The 20,313-nt window shown below is 46.3% G+C and overlaps 1 protein-coding gene across 1 annotated transcript in view; it reads left to right on the plus strand.

Annotated features, from left to right (window-relative positions):
* Window positions 1–20,313, plus strand: part of LOC138246798 (uncharacterized) — a 58,656-nt gene that overhangs the window by 24,303 nt on the left and 14,040 nt on the right. The window contains exon 5 of the mRNA XM_069201560.1: window positions 7,914–8,017. Coding sequence (XP_069057661.1) covers window positions 7,914–8,017 — 104 coding nt within the window. The remainder of the gene's footprint in view (window positions 1–7,913; window positions 8,018–20,313) is intronic.

The raw sequence follows: 20,313 nt of genomic DNA on the forward strand, positions 1-20,313 counted from the left end.
AAGGCTGTCTGGGTGGAATGCACAAGGGGAGCTGTCAAACCAGCACAGACGTGGACCAGAGACAGGCTAAAAGGCACAGATGCCAGTACGTGCAGAGAAATGCCCACTTTCTAAAAGTGGCATTCATAAAATAGTAATTTTAAATCCAACTTCACCAGTAAGCAGGATTTTCTGTTACATTCTGGCCATACTAAACATGAGAGGGCTATTCCTTCCAGATCAGAATCTACCACTTAAGTTATGAGGGCAGTTCTAATGCTGGTCTATGAGAGCAGCAGGCCTCACAGTAGTTGAAAACAAACTGGATAGTTTTCACTACCATGTGACATGTAAAACACATAAGTAAATGTCCCATCTTTTACTTGCGTAGCCCCCTGCCCTGTGGATTACCAAGGGCCCATCTTAGGGGTGACTTATATGTAGAAAAAGGGGAGTTTAAGGCTTGGCAAGTTGTAAATGGCAAGTCGAAGTGGTGGTGAAACTATACACAGAGGCCTTGAAATGGCAGGCCGAGGCATGGTTAAGGGGCTACTTAAGTGGGTGGCACAAACAGTGCTGCAGGCCCACAAGTAGCATTTAAATTACAGCCCCTGGACACATACAGTTCACTTTACTACGGACTCATAAGTAAATGAAATATGCCATTTGGGGATAAGCCAATGTTGCCAGCTTTAGGGGAGAGAGCACAAGCCCTTTAGCACTGGTTAGCAGTGATAATGTGCACAGAGTACAACGGCCAGCAAAAGTGAGGTCAGATAAAAGGAGGGGGTAGTCAAAAAGTTGGGGGGGGGGAGGGGAGAAGGAGGACACTCTAAGGCTGTCAGGTCTAGTAAGACTGCTGGAATGTTTTGGACCTGGAGACTTGTCTCTCCTGTTTATTAATAGTGCCAGACCTTCCCAAAATGAGATGCTCAAGTCTTTCCCTCGATGTGCTCCCCACCCAAGGTACATCCCTTCAAAGTGATCAAACCTGCAACCTTTAGAGATATGAACTTTCTTTCTCTAAATTGTTTTCTGCCAGGGGCAATAATGTGCATAATGGTTTCCATATCCTTCGAGTCGGCCACCATCGGATATTTCCATTTCTAACATTCCTGTTAGACCTGGCATCCTTAGCGGGGTTTTCTCTTTCTATTTGCCTCTGATTCCTGTGTTTTTGACTGTGTGCTGGACTTCATTTTTGTTGCTTTTGGTACTCGGGGCACTTCACCACTGCTGACCAGTGCTAAAGTGCAGGTGCTTTCTGTGTAAACTGTATATTTAAATGACTTTTCCATGATTGGCCTATTTGATTTTCTAGTAAGTCCATAGTAAAGTGCACTATAGGTGCACAGGGCCTGTAAACCAAATGCTACTAGTGGGCCTGCAGCACTGGTTGTGCCATCCACATGAATAGCTCTGTTCACATGGCTCAGACCTGCCACCGCAGTGTCTGTGCAGTTTTAAACTGCCAATTCGACGTGGCAAGTGCACTCACTTGCCAGGCCAAAACCTTCCCTTTTACTGCATGTAAGTCAGCCCTAAGGTAGGCCCTAGGTAGCCCCATGGACAGAGTGCAATGTAGGACATTTACCGGTGTGTTTTACATGTCCTGATAGTGAAATATTGTTAAATTCGTTTTTTACTATTGCAAGGCCTATTTCTCACATAGGTTAACGGGGGGACTGCTTTTAAATATCTTTTAAATCCCAATTCCCATTGGGAGCAGATCGAGATCTGGAGATGGGTGCCTCTGAAATCACAATTTAAAAATACATCTTTTGGTAAAGTTGTTTTTTAGATTGTCATTTTGAAAATGCCACTTTTAGAAAATGGGCATTTTCTTGCTTAACCATTCGGCGCCTCTGCCTGTGGAGTCTAGGTCAGACTGACATTTGGCCTGTTTGTGAATTCCCACTAGACAGTGACACAAAGGGGGGTGGGGTGTAGCCCTTTGGGGGTCAGAAACATGCCTGTTGGTGGCCGGCTGGCTAAAACTAGTCAGCCAGTACACCAGCGGCTGGTAGGGTTTTCAGGGGGCACCTCTAAAGCTAGTATTAATAAATCCATATCTGGAATAAGTGAGGATTTTTGATACCAGATGTTTGACACCAAACATCCCTAGTTTCAGTGAAGCCGTCATACAGCTAGGGAACTCGCATGGACTAATGTCAAGCACTTGTACTTCAAATGGCTTCCCTGATCACTCACTATGTCTAAGAATCGACAAAGACATAGCAGGGGCATATCTGCTCTTGCAGGTACATCCACACATGTAATATATTGTATCCTGCCTTAGGGCTGGAAGGCCTTATGTCGGGGTGACTTGTATATATTGCATGCAGTGTTAGTGGGCATGGCACTCTGGCTGTGTGCCTTGTCATGTTTACACTTTTAGCTGACCCAAGGCACTGGGACCTGGATGGCAGGAACCCAACGCACTTTCAGTCAAAATTGCATCACGTACCAGCCAAAAGTGGGGGTGGCCATGTCAAAGAGGGGCACTTTCCTACACTATGTATTTCTGAAATGGGACAAGATGTGGCGTTTAGGAGCAGTGGTTATTTGTACATCTCTGTGGGTATCCGTACTCGCGTGTGATTCAGAGCGCATTTTTCAAAGTGCGTTCTTTCTTACATTTGCAAGGGAAAAATTCAGCGAAGTCAAGTTGGTAATAACAAATGTTCTACTATTCTGTGTTCCCACATGTCTTCCAATTGAAAATGGCACCTCGCTTTTCTAGGTAGGCGTAGCACCAGTGACGGAAACAGTACCCAAATACAACAGGGATACATCACATTTTTCAACTGAAAACTGACCCCTTTTTTTGAAGTGGGTACCTGTTGTTTTTTTAGGCCCGAGTTCAGGCAGCACCTAGGGAATCCTAGCAAACCTGTATATTTGTTAAAAACTACACAACTCAAGGAATCCAGGATGGGGTGACCTGCTTTGCTTGCACCAGAGTATTATTATTTTTTAACTAGAATTCCTTGCAAACCTCAAACTTAGCCCAAAAAACCCACATTTTCCTCACACTCCTGTGGTGGAAGGCTCTAGAATCTGCGGAGAGACACAAACATCCTTCCACCTAGCATTCCCCTAAGTCTCTACCGCAATTGTGTGGGTAGGCCTAGTACCCTCCAGAGGAAACGGGTCAAAACACAACATGGACGTAACCCGTTTTCCCACTGAAAAATGACCCCTTTTTTTGCAATGTGGGTAGCTGTGGATTTTGGGCCCTAGCTCAGCCGGCACCTAGTGAAACCTATTAAACTTGTACTTTTTTATTTTTTTTATTTTTTTTTTAAACTAGCTACATAAGCAAATCCAGGGTGGGGTGAGTTGCGTGGCTCCCATCATTTTACTTTACCCAGAATCCCTTGAAAACATCAAACTTGGCCTAAAACATAATTGCCTCATATTTCACTGATTACAAGGTCTGGAATCTGTGCGATACAGGGGACTTGACCCTTGGAGGGGAGTCCAGGCTGACTCTCACCAGTCGGAAGGGCCAGCAGAAGCAGTCACAGCCCCCACAGGCAACCCACTGGCAGCAGGCACAGTAAATTGCAGTGAGGCCTAATCAGCACACCTGGAAAGGAGTCGCTGGAGCGGCAGAGGAGAGACTGTCCTTGCAAGGAAGAAGTGGTGGAGACTGGGTCTACTTGGAGCTTGAAGATCCCTTGAAGATTCAACAAGTATTCTTTGCCTCAAGTGTCTCGGTCCTTAGGGATGGCTGAAAATCCCAGCAGCCTGTCCTTTCCTTAGGTGCCTGCGGATGCAGGGGAGCGACTCCTTCACTCAAAGGGAGATGCCTTCTTGCTTCTTTGGTGTAGCTGAAGTCTTGCCAACCTGAGAGGATGCACGGCTGTGGAAATGTTGTAGTTGTTTCTCCGGCTCCTTCCAGCAATGTTGCAAGGCGAGGTCATCTCAGGAGTTGCCAAATCTGAAGACCCACCCACAAGGGAGTCCCTAAATAGTCCTACCAGGGGGGATTGGTCACTCTGGAGGGGGACCACGTATCAGAAGGGGGTCACTTACGTCAGGCACCTGTCCTGACCAACCAGGTGCTCCCAGGGCCCTCTGCACATCTTGTTTTCAAGATGGCAGAATCAACTGGCCACCTGGTAGACCTCTGGGCACCACCCCTGGGGTGGTGATGGACAGGGGAGTGGTCCCTCCCCGTTCCTTTGTGTGCTTTCGTGCCAGAGCAGGCACCCGGGGGACCTGGACTGGTGCAAACCCGATTATGCATGGAGGGCACCAAATGTGCCCTTCAAAGCAAGCCAGTGGAACGGGGAGGCTACCCCACCCTGCCATATAACACCTATTCCCAAGGGAGAGGGTGTTGCCTCCCTCTCCCACAGGAAATCCGTTGTTCTGCCTCCGCCCTGCTTCAGCTGGTCAAGCAGCAGGAGGACAGAGACCTGTCTGCAGGGCTGCCCACAAACACTGGAAGACTGGCAGGAGCAGTACTGGGGGGGTCATCTAAGGAGCCCCCAGAGTGCATGGAATCATACCAGCAATACTGGAATTAGTTTTGGGATATGATTCTGACAATGTTTGATTCCAAACATGTCTAGGTTCGGAGTAACCATTATGTAGCTGGACAACAGGTAGTGAGTGTCCTATGGGTGAAATGGCTTCCCCACACCTACGAAGTCCAGTACATTGGAACTGGAGTTTGTAGGGGCTGCTCCGCTCATGCAGGGTTGCCCTCACACACAGGCACCTGCACCCTACCCTCTGGGCTAGGAGAGCCTAGCATAGGGGTGACCTGGAGCAGTGACCAGCAGTGAAAGCGTGCATACACCTTTTCATGCAGGCTGCAATGACAGACCTGCAGACATAGTTTGCATCCACTCCCTGCGGTGGCATAAAACATGCTGCAGCCCCTGATTGACCCCCCGCTGTACCAATGCCCTGGGTACTGAAGCACCATATACCAGGGATTTACAGGGGTACACAATTGTGGGGTTAAGTGGTACCAAAACAACCCAATTTAGAGGAGAAAGCACAATCAGTGGGGTCCTGGTTCGCAGGATCCCAGTGAAGAGTCTAAACACACCGATAAACAGGCAAAAAGTGGGGGTAACCATGCCAAAAAGGGTGACCTTCCTACAGCTTCAAAGATAGCATTTATCAGGTTAATGAAACCAAGTCTACTGAAGGCAAGCCAAAGCCACATCAAGGCACCAACCTGCTTTATGGCCCATTCACATGGCATTCACGCACCACACACAAGACTTTCACAGCCCCGGGCCCAATCCAACAGGTCCGTGCATTCACATTAACATACCGTTGCCGTTCAAGGGCCCACCACATTAATGCAACCACAGGATGGACTCTCCATTCAAAATAACCTCACCCAGTCAACCACTAACTTGCATGCAAACTCACCACAAGCAAGCCTCTATAAACACATATGTGCAGACATTTTGATCTTTGGTGCCGCCACGACCTTCATAAATGAATGATAAGTTTGACTACGTTTTTACTACCTCTCAAGTATCCGCCTACGTCGACATTCTGAACATTACCAGATGGCTGCTCAGTGAACCTTTACTAACTTCTCCTATAACAGCCTCTTGAGGCTCAGGAAGACATGTTTGTATGTGCCTTTAATGCACTCACTCTGCTTAAATCCAACTACTTCCAGTTTGTGGATGCAGGTTGGGGGTGTCCAAGAATGCCTTCTGAGGCCCATATTCCTCAAACTGAGTATCTCTACCTTTTGAAACTTAGGCAACCATGCTGGGGAAGACTACCTAAGTTCCACAAAGAGCACGTCCTAAACTACGAAGAACATTCGTTTTTTTGACTCACAGGGTAGTCAGTGAGAACATGGCATACATCGCATCCACCGTATGTGCAATGCTGTGACTGTAATGTACCTGTCATATGGCAAACTGAACATTCACTAAGCTCTGAGGGACGATAAACATGGCAAGCAGAACAAGCATATTACCCATACATGTAGAGTTTGGTGCAGGGTTCGCAGTGATGTTATGATTTTTTTGTAAAGAGCACTATCACCTTGGAGGGCATCCTGTTGAACACGCAGGGGCAGTAAGGGCTGATCCGTGGATTCCCCTAACTGAAGAGGCAAGGGCCCAGCTCTGTATGGAATGCCATAATTTTAGAGGTGACGAAGATGTGTAGGGACAGGTCATTTGGAAAAGTGCTGTGGATAGGGAGCCAGTGAGGCTTTTTGAGGTGCAGGGTGTGTGTGGTGGGAGGAGGCTGCCTTCTGTGTTCTGTATGGTTTGAGATCATCTACTTTGAATGAGGGAACAATTCAGTATCGGGCAAGTGCAGTGCAGTGCAGTGGGATGTGTGCACAGGTGAAGATAAAGTGATGGCATGTGTATCCATGCTACCTTGACTATCTGCCTTCTACCTTTGTGATAACTCTGTAAAATCAAAGTTCGCCCAAGCTTTTCCAACCTGTTCATGTTTCTGTCCCCATCAAACCCTGACTAATCCCATTACCGTGCCATCCTTTACTATTCCCTTTTGTTGCTAAATACTTGAAGCTCAAGGAAATGTGTCTTTCATACTCCTTCAATGCACTCACTGCTAAATCCAACTCTTTCCAGTTTGTGGATGCAGTTGGGGGTGTCTAAGACTGCCTTGCAAGGTACACAGTCCTCAAACTGAGTGACCATATCTACCTTTGAATCTAAGGCAAACTTGAAGGGGAATAATGGCTAAGCTCCCTAAAGTAATAAAACTATCTTGTATGATGATTTTTAGTATAAGGACAATATATGTTTCATTATGTATCAACATTTGTGCTGCACAACAACAGAGAACGAGACACTGAACCGATCCAATAGTTGCATATGATTTTATATCAAAGAAGCAAAAGCAGAGATCATGTCTGATCATATGATATCTCTTGGTGAACCATAACATGTTTTGAAAGCAACTTTAGAAGGGGATATTGACATATATCGGGCCACTTGGTTATTCGGACAGTTCTGAATAAGTAAACGAATGATCAAATAATTAAATGTATATTATCCTTATACTAAAAATGTGAAAATCATTATAATACAAGATATTGTGTCCTTTATCCTTTTTTAATGACATTGATTATCATACAAGTTAATAACTTAGTTTGCACCTGTCTAAAGCAGAAGTGTCGGCGAATGAGTTCCATGGGACATTTGTTTGGCTTTTTACACTTAAACTGGTTCTTTTGGGCAAATAGGGTGGTCCTTGTGTTGTATACATAAGTTCACTAAAAAGAACTTAAAAAATGAATCGATACTAGAGGGTACTCTTTGACAGCGTGGCTTACGTTCTGTTCACTAGTCTAGTGGCTATGTCCTGTCTGTAGTGCACTTGTCATTCAGCGAATAGAACATCTACAACGTTCTGACGCAGATAAAGGTTTTGAGCAGGCTACAAGCAAGTTCATGATTTCCTCCAGTAGAGGAGCACATTTCTGCAGCTGCTTGCCTAGTGAAGTAGTGGTCCATGGAAGGTGGGTATCCGTGCACAACCATTGAAAGGTATATGTGAATCCAGCACAGGTTGGTTTCTTTCTATGATTGTCTTAACAACAGAATCTTTTTTGTGGTTATAGGTTGTCACAGCTGCACGACAAAGTGGCTGTGCAACAGTTTTGTTGAGAAGAGCTTTGAAAATGACCCCACAAACACTGAATGGCAATTAAATAAGCTTGTTTTTCAGTGACCTGCTAACATTTTGTATGAATCAAGTTGGCCAGATGAGTGCGTCAAACAGTGAATGTTGAAGTTTAGCTTGCAGTCTTGTTTTTCTCTTCGCAGGTCATAGCTGTCTACAAAATATATTATAAATCCATTTTCGAAATCTGTCAGCCTGCACTCTGCAACTCCACAACCTACTGTCCTCACCCTAATCTGTGCATTTCTGTATGTCCCTTTATTTTGTTGTGTTTACAGGATTTCATGCTGCGTTTCAAAGGGACTCGCCATCGTTGGATTGGTTTGCAGAGGGAATTTAATCAACAGTGGAAATGGGTCAATGGCACCGAATTCAGCAACTGGCAAGTTCTCAGTCTTTTCCTAAACTCACTGTCCAACATGTTTGTCACTAATGGCACACGATGAACTGATCACATACACAAGTTACTCAAATTACACACTTTCTGATGGCTGAGTTACTAGTTATAGGTGGACTACTTGCATGAAAGGGACCAGTATCTGTCTTGAATTAGGAGACTAGGGCTGCTTTTCTATTCAAAATTGGCTTACTAAAGACAGAGATCATCAGTGATCCTTGTGTCCGAAGGTCCCATCTATCTCTCCTAATGCCCAAGGCCAATGAGGGTATGAGAAAGCCATGTAAAGTGTCCGTCATTGCCAGAACCCCATTGAGAGGGCCTCAGGGCAAGCAGAGATGACTGGGCCCAACTGTGGTGATTGAGGCCTTTTACTCCTGATTTCCCAGGCCCTCCCTATTATGTGAGCAACTGGGCCAAGTATCCCTTCAGCACTGGACTCTCTGTAATACCACAAGTCGAGCAGTTCAAAGGCTTCTTGGCGATGAGTTAAGTGAAAAGTGAGCACAGGCTCACAACTAAAATGTACGTTCGGCGATCTCAAACACTGAGGGCCTGATCACAACTTTGGCGGTGGGGGTTAAACCGTCCCAAATGTGACGGATATCCCGCCCACCGTATTACGAGTTCCATAGGTTATAATGGACTCTTAATACGGTGGGCGGGTTATCCATCACATTTGGGACGGATTAACCCCCTCCACCAAAGTTGTAATCAGGCCCTAAATGTCCAAAAAAGTGACATACAGTACACACTAAATAATAACACACACTTTATAAGATCTGTGTTCTAACACTGTCCATGTGGACCGCCGTGCCTAGCTTTTTAAACTACAGAAAGGGGTTATTCTGCATTAACTTGAGGCAACAGCCAGGTTAGGCCCAGCTGGAGAATGTTTTTTTTTATTAAAAGTCCCACAGTGACCATTCAAAGTCAAGTGTCTCTGCCCCTTTGGCGCTCTAATCGGAGCAGATTCCACCCACAAAGGTTTTGTGATTCGAGGTTCAGTATTTCCCATTCCCTCTGGAGATAAGACCGAAGGCCTGGAAGCATTCAGCTGTCTTGAGGCGAGGTTGACTTCGGCTGGTGCTGGTGATGATGGTAGTCGTTATGCAGCCAGCACGGGAACGGACCACCACCACCACCGTGCTCCTCCGTTGTTGCAGAAGCACAGCAGCTGCCCATAGCAGACCCGGGGCACTGCTCATGGTCCATTGACAAAGTAGCAGCTCTCAGGTCATTGCTGCACACTGTTCACTGGGAACATCCCTTTGCTTTCTCAGTGTCCCCCACAAGACTGCACAGGTTGACGGCCCTGTCTTCAGCATCGGTGCGCCTCTGTCCTTTCTGGGTCAGTGTATGGTCTATAAAGCACAGCTACACTGCTAGAGGCACATCTCTACTGCAATGATATGTCTGGATGTCAGAAGCTGTCTCCGAATGGGCAGCACAGGCACTAGGTATCTTGTACTGTGGTCCTAGCCTTGAACGATTATATGTCAAGAAAGGCTAACTAAAAGCAAGCAACATGTACAATGGTTTCTAGGAATAACATCGTGCAAGCCTAACTGTGTAAAATGTCACTGCTAAAGTGACGTCAACCAAAACATGTAAAATATAAAACCGAGCTACAATAAAACTATAAATGGAGACCCAACATGAGCCCAAGAACTCTTCCCGAGATGAGAGAATCTCGAACTTTGCATTTGATATTGTATTTTTTCTGCGCTGCCTGTGACAGTTTGATACGTTATCATCTCACAACTATTGTGTTAATTAAATAAACTAAACTAGATACACACAGCACAAAACAAACTCACATATGTAAGAGGGACATGAAAATCTGAACAGATGTGCTACGATAATGTAGTTAATTACTACTGCTTGCAGTGGATGCAACGCTTATTACAAAAAGTCTTAGCCAGCCACTGTTATTTAGGGGTGTGAAACCACACAAAAGCCTTGGTGTGCCCTTGAGTTCCTGTGAAATGTAGCACTAGAAAGATTGGTCTTTTTTTCTTAAAGGCAAAATAAGCATTGGCAGTGCCAGTAGGGTCTGCCTTATAGATGACAGTGTTTTTTGTGTTCTTGATGGATTTAGGCACCCAGTAAGTCCTCGTGCATACTGTCACTCATGCATAAAAGTAGTCATTCACATACTAATTCTTGCATTCAATTACTGACATAACCACAATAAATCCTATTCAAACTCCGAGTACAAAAAAACAAACCTTGCTGCCTGCTAAACACAATGTGCATATGCTTGCAATAATTAAACTAAACAAAGCAGTGAGTGTACGTCTTACAAAGATATTGTAAATAGTCTATAGTTTTAAAGCTCAAGCACGGCTGCTGCCTTTAGAACCAATGTGATGGCCATCTTGGAATGGTAAAACAGTGATACCCTGTGGACAGTAGCATACCATTAGTCTTCTGGTTTAGAGGAAGTGGCTGTGTGGGATGTAGTGCACTGCAGATGAAATCAGCGGCAAGAAAGTGACCAGTTAGCATAGCTTCCTTTCAAATTTTTAAATAAAACATGGAGAAGCAAGTTAATGACAGAGGAACTTGAAAAGGAAAAAAAAAATAAAGTGAATGACTGATCAACCAACCCTGACATTGAAATGCAATAATTTTCAGGTGGATTTACACATGTGATGAGAAAAGGCCAACATTCACAGGGTAAGAGAGCCAGCGAGTGAGGAGTAAACCATTACCGCATGCAGTTCGCTGTCAGGGAAGAAGGGTGTAAATGGTATTCAGACCAATGGCAGAAGAGTGGACCCAAACACCCTCTATGTATCTATGTTGATGTATATTTATAGATATGGATGAGGTTGTATTTAATGATTTCATTTTATGACCAGATTCTGGCAGACAGCTAAGAAGAGATTTTAGCAGAAATCATAACAGTGCAAATCTTCTCTCCAAAAGGTTTGTCAGAGGTTGCAACCAATACCGAAATCATTCTCTACAAAGACAATCTGTGAAGTTTCATTTAAGTAAATGCCTATCTGTAGGCTTTAATACAGATTAACAACAATCCACTCTTAAATGCTTGCTGATTTTAATGTATGTTTTTCACAACAAATGTCTCTGACCTAAGGCTCTTATATCTTTTCACACTGATCAGATCAGACCCCTGGCAACAGAAAATTGTTTTTCCTAGTGAACCAATCAGACCAGTAGCTGTTATCATTGGCGAAGCACCATAACCAACGGAGGCCTCCTCTACTGAGTGTAAGCACTTCCACGAGGCATCCATCAGGCAAACAGTCATAAAATTACATAGTATACAACGTTTCATTTGGCAAAGTAAAATACCATCTCTCCTAAGATTGCTTAACAAGGATTCTGAAGGTATAAATCTTCTGCCTTCACTGTTGTCTGAGGGAGTAACAAGCACCTAAAGCCTAATAACTGCAGGCCTTAGTCCAGAGTAATAACAATCTATCATTTAACACCTATTGACTTTAAAGTATACTATCACAAATATGAGAGGCCTACTGCCTTTACCATAACTTGCCATTATAAAGAATCAGCCCTATGACCCTGATCACTGACTTGCCAACACAACCAAATCAGACCCACTGCATTGGTTCCTACAATTCAGTCATGTTATACTACATGAAAATTACAAATATGTACAAAATACTGTAGTCGGATAAATACAAAATCCCTACTACTAGAGCCTAGGAAGGATTACCATAGTGCAAATAGTCTATCCTCATGGTTTGCTCAGGTGGGTCACCAGCACTAAAGCCGCTGCCTACTACAGTAATCTGAGAGATTCCATATAACAAAACACCTGCCTACAAGCTTTAGCTCGGTGTATTAACAACCCACCATTGAATGCCTATCAGCTTTAACACATGCTTTTAATAAGAAAGCCATAGTTACTTTGGCCTAATTGTGCTTTAAAAACATACCACGCCTAAGGAATCCAACATAACTGTTCCCAGTGAACCAATTACGCCTTTAGCCTGTACCAGTGGCTTTACACTGTAAACAACACAGACCTACTGAAGTGCACATAAGCTGGCAACCATCAGGCATACGTTTATAAAATACCAATATTTACAAAATTACAGTTGACAAAACAGTATACAACCCCTCTTAATAGGGCTAACAAGAAACATCACAGTGACATTCTGCTCCCAGGGTTAGTCAAGAGTGGGTGACCAACACCAAACCCTTGACTACTATGGTAATCTGAGAGCTTACATGCAAGCACAAACTTTACTGCAGTCTGTAACAATCCACTGTTAGAGGTCCATTTTCGATTCCATGTGCTTTTCACAATAAATAAGTCTGGCTTTACTTCCTTTGTAATCACTTTTCATAATAAACAGGCCAGACCTATGGCCTCGGGCATAATGTTTCCAAGCACACCAGTTAACCCTATAGCTCCTATCATTGCCGTGTCACAGTGACCAACTCAGAGGTAATGTACTGAAGTAAGCTTCCCACAAGGCAGCCACCAGAAACACTGTTGTGTATACAATGTTAGTCGGCGTGGTAAAACACTATCTCTCTCTTAACATGGGTTAACAAGGATTTTCACAGAACAAAACATCTGTACTCCTGGTTTGTTATAGGGGTAACCAGCACCAAAACCGTTGCCTACCAAAATAATCTACAAAAAACCTACCTGTACGGTTTATTAACCCACCCTGGCGTTAGTGCAGGGCTATAGCAATTTATCCTTGAATGATTGTTGACTTAAACAAATAATTTTTTACAATCAATAGTTTAGGTCTTCAGCACTTATCATAAGATTTCAGAATAAACATCAGAAATGTAGCCATTCACATTGGATTGTTGCCATAACTAACTCAAGACCACTATACTGAGTGTAAGCTTTCCACAAGGCAAACATCAGGCGTACAGCCATAACATTGCAAATACATATAAAATTCACAGAATCGGGCCATTTGCGACAAGAAAAAAACATTTTGGTATGTACAAACCTTTACCGAATCGCAAAATAGGTTTGCGAGTCGGAATTACGAAGGCCGATCCGTTCCTAATTGTGAGTCGCAGTGCGATATAGGATTGTTTTGTGACCGTGAATGCGGTCACAAAAAAATTGCAGTTAGCACCAATTTAAAATTGGTGCTAACCCATTCGTAAACAGGAAGGGATCCCCATGGGATGCATTTCCCTTTGTGAATGGTAGCAAAAATATTTTTTCAGAGTGGGCAGTGGTCCCACAGACCACTGCCTGCTGTGAAATAATGAAAAGAAAACATTTCATTTTCGTTTTTTAAATGCAACCCATTTTCCTTTAATGAAAATGGGCTGCATTTATTTAAAAAAAAAAAAAAAAACTGCTTTCTTTAACGTGGTGGTCTGCTGTCCCCCAGCAGGCCACCATCCATGTGAGTGCAGCCATTCCAATGGGATCTCACATTTTGACAAACCTCATGAATATTTGAGGTAGGTCATTTGCGTCCCCATTGGGAATCGCAAACCTTGTGAAGTACACTGTTGTACATATGATTTTGAGACTCACAAATGAGACGCAAGTCTCAAAACTCGGGGTCGTACATCTGGCACTATATCGCCTAAGAAGGATTACTGTAGTGTATAACTTCTACCTGCAGTTTGTTTGGGTGGATCACTAACGTAAAAACCCTCGTCTCATGTCCAAGTAATCTGTGGATCCTTGTAATAAAATTCCTTGCCTACAGGCATTAGCACGGTGTAATTACAATCCTCCCTTAAAACGCTTCTGTCGTTAACACATGCTTTTCAATCAATCAATAAATTTGTTGAGCGCGCTACTCACCCGGTAGGGTCTCAAGGCGCTGCAGTGGGGGGAGGGGGTGCTACTGCTCGAAGAGCCAGGTCTTGAGGCGCTTCCTGAAGGTCAGGAGGTCCTGGGTCTTGCGTAGGTTGGTGGGGAGGGAGTTCCAGATTTTGGCGGTGAGATTGGAGAAGGACCTGCTGCCGGATGTGGTGCGGTGAATGCGAGGGACTGTTGCGAGGTCGGCGGAGCTGGCCTGTTGGGATGTGGAAGTTAAGTCGATCGTTGAGGTAGGCCGGTCCGGTGTCGTGGAGGGCTTTGTGAGCGTGGATTAGGATTCTGAAGACAATCCTTTGGTTGACGGGTAGCCAGTGTAGGGCTGTGAGGTGGGCGGAGATGTGTTAGTGGCGAGGGAGGTTGAGGATGAGACGTGCTGAGGCGTTCTGGATGCGCTGGAGTTTTCTCTGGAGCTTGGCCGTTGTTCCCACGTAGAGGGTGTTGCCGTAGTCCAGTCTGCTGCTGACGAGGGCGTGGGTGACTGTTCTTCTGGTTTCTACAGGAATCCACCTGAAGATCTTGCGGAGCATTTGTAGGGTGTTGAAGCATGAGGACGAGATGGCTTTGACTTGCTGGGTCATGGAGAGAAGAGTCTAGTATGAAGCCGAGATTGTGTGTGTGTGGGGGGTGGGGGCGGGGGCGGCCCCAGGGTGGCCGGCCACCAGGAGTTATCCCATGCTGACTTGTTGGGTCCGAAGATGATCTTGTTTTTTTCTGATTTCAGCTTGAGGTGGCTTGCTGTCGTCCAGTTAGCGAATGCGAGAAGTCCAGTGTGGAGGTTGTTCTTGGCAGTTGTGGGGTTCCTGTGAGGGAGAGGATGAGCTGGGTGTCGTCAGCTTAGGAAATTATGTTGAGGCCGTTGTGTCGGACGATGCTGACGAGCAGAGCTATGTAGATGCATATCCTCTTGGTGGCCTTAGACCGGAACGGGGGGAGGCGAACTCTTTGGGGGTCATTACGACCCTGGCGGCCGGCGGTAACACCGCCAACAGGCTGGCAGTGTTCCGCCAGCAATTATGACCGTGGCGGAATTGCCACGGCCATACCGCCGGCCCCTCCAATATACCGCTCGGATTCCGCCTGGCGGTCATAATCCCCAGGGCAGCGGTGCAAGCACCGCTGCCCTGGGGGATTATGAGTCCCTGACCGCCAGCCTGTCCGTGGCGGTAAACACTGCCATTGAAAGGCTGGCGGTAAGGAGACTTGGGCTGCCCCTGGGGGCCCCTGCACTGCCCATGCACTTGGCATGGGCAGTGCAGGGGCCCCCAGGCATCGCCCTGTCGCGCATTTCACTGCCCGAATTTCAGGCAGTGAAATGCGCAACGGGTGCTACTGCACCCGCTGCACATCAGCATTGCCGCCGGCTGTATTACGAGCCGGCAGCAATGTTGAAGTGACATTTCCGCTGGGCCAGCGGACGGTAACACTGTTACCGCCTGCTGGCCCAGCGGAAATCTCATAATAGGGAGCCAGGAATGCCGCCGGCAATGGCAGTATTCTGTCTCCCGTGGCCTCGGCGGTCTTTTTGCAAGACCGGCGAGGTCGTAATGACCCCCTTTGTGTTTTTTTGGAGAGGAAGGAGGTGAGCCAGTCCAGGGCTTTGTGGCGAATTCCGGCGTTGAAGAGGCGTGTGCGAAGGGTTTGGTGGCATACGGTGTCGAAGGCTGCGGCAAGGTCGAGAAGGATGAGGACAACAGTTTCACCTTTGTCAAGCCTGGTCCTGATGTCATCGGTGCAGGCGAAGAGGGTGGTCTCTGTGCTGTGGTTTTTGTAGAATCCAGACTGGGAGCCGTTGAGTAGGCTGTTGTCCTCCAGGAAGCCGGAAAGTTGGTTGTTGACTATCTTCTCTATGACCTTCGCGGGGACGGGGAGTAGGGAGATAGGTCGGTAGTTTTTTAGGTCTCCGGGGTGGGCTTTGGGCTTTTTGAGCAAGGCGTTGACTTCTGTGTGATTCCAGCTTTCTGGGAAAATGGAGGTCTCAAAGGAGCTGTTGATGATGATCTGGGGAGCGATGATTTGCTTGCCTTATTGAAGACGTGGTGAGGGCAGGGGTTTGTGGAAGAGCCGGAGTGGATGGTGCTCATGGTTTAGGTGGTTTCTTCATTGTTGGTGTGGGTCCAGGCGCTCAGTACATTGGTGCAGCAGGGTGCGATGGGGTTGACCATGTCAGTGGTGATGGGGGACAGTGTTTCGAAGCTTCCATGTATGTCTGTGATCTTGAGGTGGAAGAAGGTGGAGAGGGAGTCGCAGAGGTCTTGTGAGTGGGGAGGGTCGATGGAGGAGGATTTGGGGTTGGTGAGTTCTATGATGTTGAATAGTTCCTTGCTGTTGTGTGCGTTGTTGTCTATCCACTCTTTGTAGAAGCAGGGGTGTGGAATTTATTAAAATATCTACTTGTCCAGGGGACAGGTTGCTTCTCAGATCTACTTGTCCTGTAAAAAGATCTACTTGCCCCTTTGGTGCCATGTAGTGTTGCGACAAATTATGGCAGCAATCTCATTATGTAGGAGCTCTGATAATAGCCTCTCTGATTATGCCAGGACTACTACCATAGTAGGGCTTGAATACTTGCAGTTTCAATCCCTACTGTAGCAATTTCCTTATTTTGCCACTTATCTGCAGATCTGCATACTGGGGCTGGAGGAAGCAGTATGCAATAGTTCCAGGGCTGGAATGCCTTGGAGTCTGCAAACCTACTAACCTGCATGTTTTAAAGATTTTCACCAGCTTCTCTCTAATATTTTCCCATAATAAGAAAGGTTGGACATTTACTCCTGACAATGGCAGAATTAGAACTTCTTCCAGGGTTGGGAAGAAAGTGGCCGGAGGGAAAATGAACTTGCAAATGCTCAATAGATTTTCACATGAGCAAATCTACACATGCGTATTTACCCATGCTAAAATACAGTTCACAAATATTTTATAGGGGTACGACATATACCATGGGTGCACTTTTGTGACTTTCTTTAAGAATTTGGGGCCACATGTAGGTAGGTTCAGATTTGCGACCCGCAAATTGCGAGTCAGAGCGACTCGCAATTTGCGTGTTGCAAATCCGAATATAGGATGGTGTCCCTGACACCATCTGTGATTCGCAAGGGTTTCGCAAATGCCCACCTAGTGAATAATCATGAAGTGGGTTGCAATTTGCAACCCCCTTGCGAATAGCGGCCCTCACAGGGATGGTGGCCTGCTGGAGACAGCAGACCACCATGTCTGTGATTGCTTCCTTAAAGGAAAACGAGATGCATCACAAAAACGAAAAATGAAACGTTTTCATTTAATTTTTTCAGAGCAGGCAGTGGTCCGCAGGACCACTGCCTGCTCTGAAAAAATGTTTACAGTGACATTCACAATGGGGAAGGGGTCCCACAGGGACCCCTTCCCTTTTGCGAAAGTGTTAGCACCCATTTGAAATGGGTGCAAACTGCGATTGGTTTGCGCCCGCGTTCGCGGTCACAAAACAATCCTACATTGCACTGCGAGTCGCAATTAGGAAGGGAACACCCCTTCCTAATTGCGAGTCGCAAACCCGTTTTGCGATTCGGTAACCAGGTTACTGAATCGCAAAACTGGGTTGTGCATCGAAATGTGCTTTTTGCACGTTGTAAACAGCTAAAGTCGCTGTTTGCGACATGCAAAAAGCTACCTACATGTGGGTCTTGGTCCCTAATTAGGTCTGGTGTTAACAAAGACATTTAGTTTTTATTAAACTTCAATTTCTCTCTCTTTCGGCTGGCTTTACTGTGAGTGATCGCATTCTGCTCTTCCACAAGGAGCATATTGGCACACAAAGTAGTTTTGTTCAGTGTCAGGAACTACAGTGGCAATCAGTTACGTAACAAAACTGGAGGGTGCCCCTTTGCAAAGAACATGGAGGAGCCCCCTCTCCAGACTCACTCAGGGCAGGTGCTGTGCTGAAGGGGCCCCCTGGAGGGCAGCTGCGGGGCCTTTGTTATGCCACTTGTGGCAACGTGTGCTTTTAGAGTTCAAAAACTTTTTGGGGGGTTGTTGCCAGTGTTTGTTACCATGTTGAGGGCCTGGTAGGTCCCACAACAATAAAGTGTTACAAAAGCCATGTCAAAACAAGACACGCATTGATGAAACTCAAAGACTTATAAAAATATGTCAGACCAGTTGGCTTTGTCAGTGTTTGTTTATTTTCATGCTTCCCATATTCGTGTTGAAAATGGTTACACTGATTTACCATTATAAATATTTTTGGGAAATACTAGCATGCATCAACACATTTTACTAAATGACACTTCATTTGCATCTAATCAGAGAGCATTCTGGGAGCATTATACTTAGCCTCATAGCCAAACTTTTCAAACATGTGTATACACGTTTGTTTGTTTTTTTGTACTGGAACCAACGTAAGTAGTGAAGTGTAACCTTAAAACATTTAGTTACAGCACTACCCTAATAATGAAGGCTTTCAAATAATGAACCATAAATACAAGTTCAGACAGCATTATTTTTTGGAAATACATTACCTCAACTGTAGAGAGTTCCACTCTCAGTAAACAAGCAGCCAAAGGGTTTGTGCTGCAGAGGGTTGGGCCTACTTGTCCCAAGGACAAAGTAAACATACAAACTTGTTGCCCTTGACCCCAAACAAGATGTCCCGGGCGTCGGGCGATAGGAATTCCACATCCCTGAGAAGGATCTTTTGGTGGTCCGGATGAGCTGGTGGTGTTTGCACATGGTGGTGAAGTTGCTCTCTGATTGTTCTTGGCGCCAGGTTTTCGTTTGGAGGCCTGAAGTTCTGCGGTGAACTAGGGAGCCTTCTTGTTGATGCAGGTGTTGTTGGTTTTCTTGAGTGGAGTGAGGGTGTTGGTGCGTTCGTCGAGCCCTCGTTTGAGGTTGAGGGCGGCGGTGTTGGAGACCTTGGTTTTGGGTGGTGGGGATTGGGTGAAGTTGGAGGTCAGCTGTTCCTTGGAGATCTTGTTCCACTTGCAGTGAGGAATCGGATGCTGTTGGTGGTGGACTTCAGGAAGGAAAAATGGATGCAGTGGTGGTCGGTCCAATGGAGTTCGGTGGTGTGAGTGAAGGTGATGTGGCTGCTGGAGGAGAATATGGCGTCAAGCGTGTGCCCGGCTGAGTTGGTGGGCGAGGTGACCAGTTGCTTGAGGCCGAGGTTTGCGAGGTTGTCTGGCAGGGCAGTGGAGTTGCAGTTGCTGGTGCTCTCCAGGTGGAAATTTAGGTCACCGAAGAGCAGGTAGTCCGGGGAGGAGAGGACGTGGGAGCTGATTGTGTCGGTGATGGCGTTGCAGAATTGGAGGTGGGAACCTGGTGGTCTTTAGACGAGGGTTCCTCTCAGGGTGGTGTTGATGTGTATCTGAAAGTATGTGTGGTGTGCGGCATCCAGGGTGTCATTGGTGTTGGTGGAGATCCTGATGGAATGAATGTGTACTATGGCGATTCCTCCTCCTGGTTTGTTGACATGGTCACTTCGGGTGATCTTGTAGCCCTCTGGGATGGCTATGGTGATGTCCGGTTCAGAAGAAGGGTTCATCCATTTTTCAGTGAGGAAGGCGATGTCAGGGGAGGCTGTTGTGAGTAGGTCCCAGAGCTCGATAGCGTGCTTGTGGGCAGAGCGGGTGTTGCGGAGGATGCAGCTGAGATGGTTGGGGTGTCTGGCGTTGTTGTGGTGCTTGGTGGCTTGATTGCAGGAGAAGCGGCATGAGCGGCAGCCAAAGGGTCTGTGGGTGTGCCTGGGGTCATCCTGGGTGCAGGCGGTGGGCTGGCCGTGGTTGAGTGCATGGAGCTCTACGGTGGTGTAGATGGGTCTTGAGGCGTGGGAGGTGCGCGGGCCAGGGGTCCAAGCGATGGGCGCCGTCCAGGCGCGGATGGACTTGCCTCTGGTGCGCCAGCGGTGTGGCCACGCAGCGGCCGCCATTAAGAAGGGGAGTTGGGAGGGAGGAGCAGCTGGGAGGCGGGAGGGTGTGACAAATAGGGGTGTGAGGGGGGGCGGGGACGATGGGATGGGGAAGCAGGGCTGAAACCGGCAAAAAGGCACAGACAGCAGGAAAAGTGGCATAAGGAAAAATGGAAAAAACAGAGCAAAACAGAAAACGGGCACAGATAACAAACCTAACACACAATACTTACACCTACCACTAGACACCAGGGATGAGGCGCAGGCGGGTGCCTGCGGGTGATGGAGGGCCTCGAACTCGCGGCAGAAGCGAGGGCGGGGTCAGGAGCACGAGGGCAGTCCAATGGAACTGCTCGTCTCGCAGAGTGGTTCCTGGTGTTAAATCAGGTCAGGGGTCACAGTATTAGGTCGTGCCTACTGGCTTATTCATAATGATGCATAATAAACAGATCAAATCTAAGAAATTTGACACAACCTTTCCTAATGAGCAGAACAAGCATTTACCATTGGCTTTATAATTTGCCTAACATTCAAGTGCACTTAGACTATCAACCATCATGTATACAGTTAAAAAATACAAATATGTAGAAAAAT

Source organism: Pleurodeles waltl, chromosome 7 (assembly GCF_031143425.1).
Source record: "Pleurodeles waltl isolate 20211129_DDA chromosome 7, aPleWal1.hap1.20221129, whole genome shotgun sequence".
Lineage (NCBI taxonomy): Eukaryota > Metazoa > Chordata > Amphibia > Caudata > Salamandridae > Pleurodeles > Pleurodeles waltl.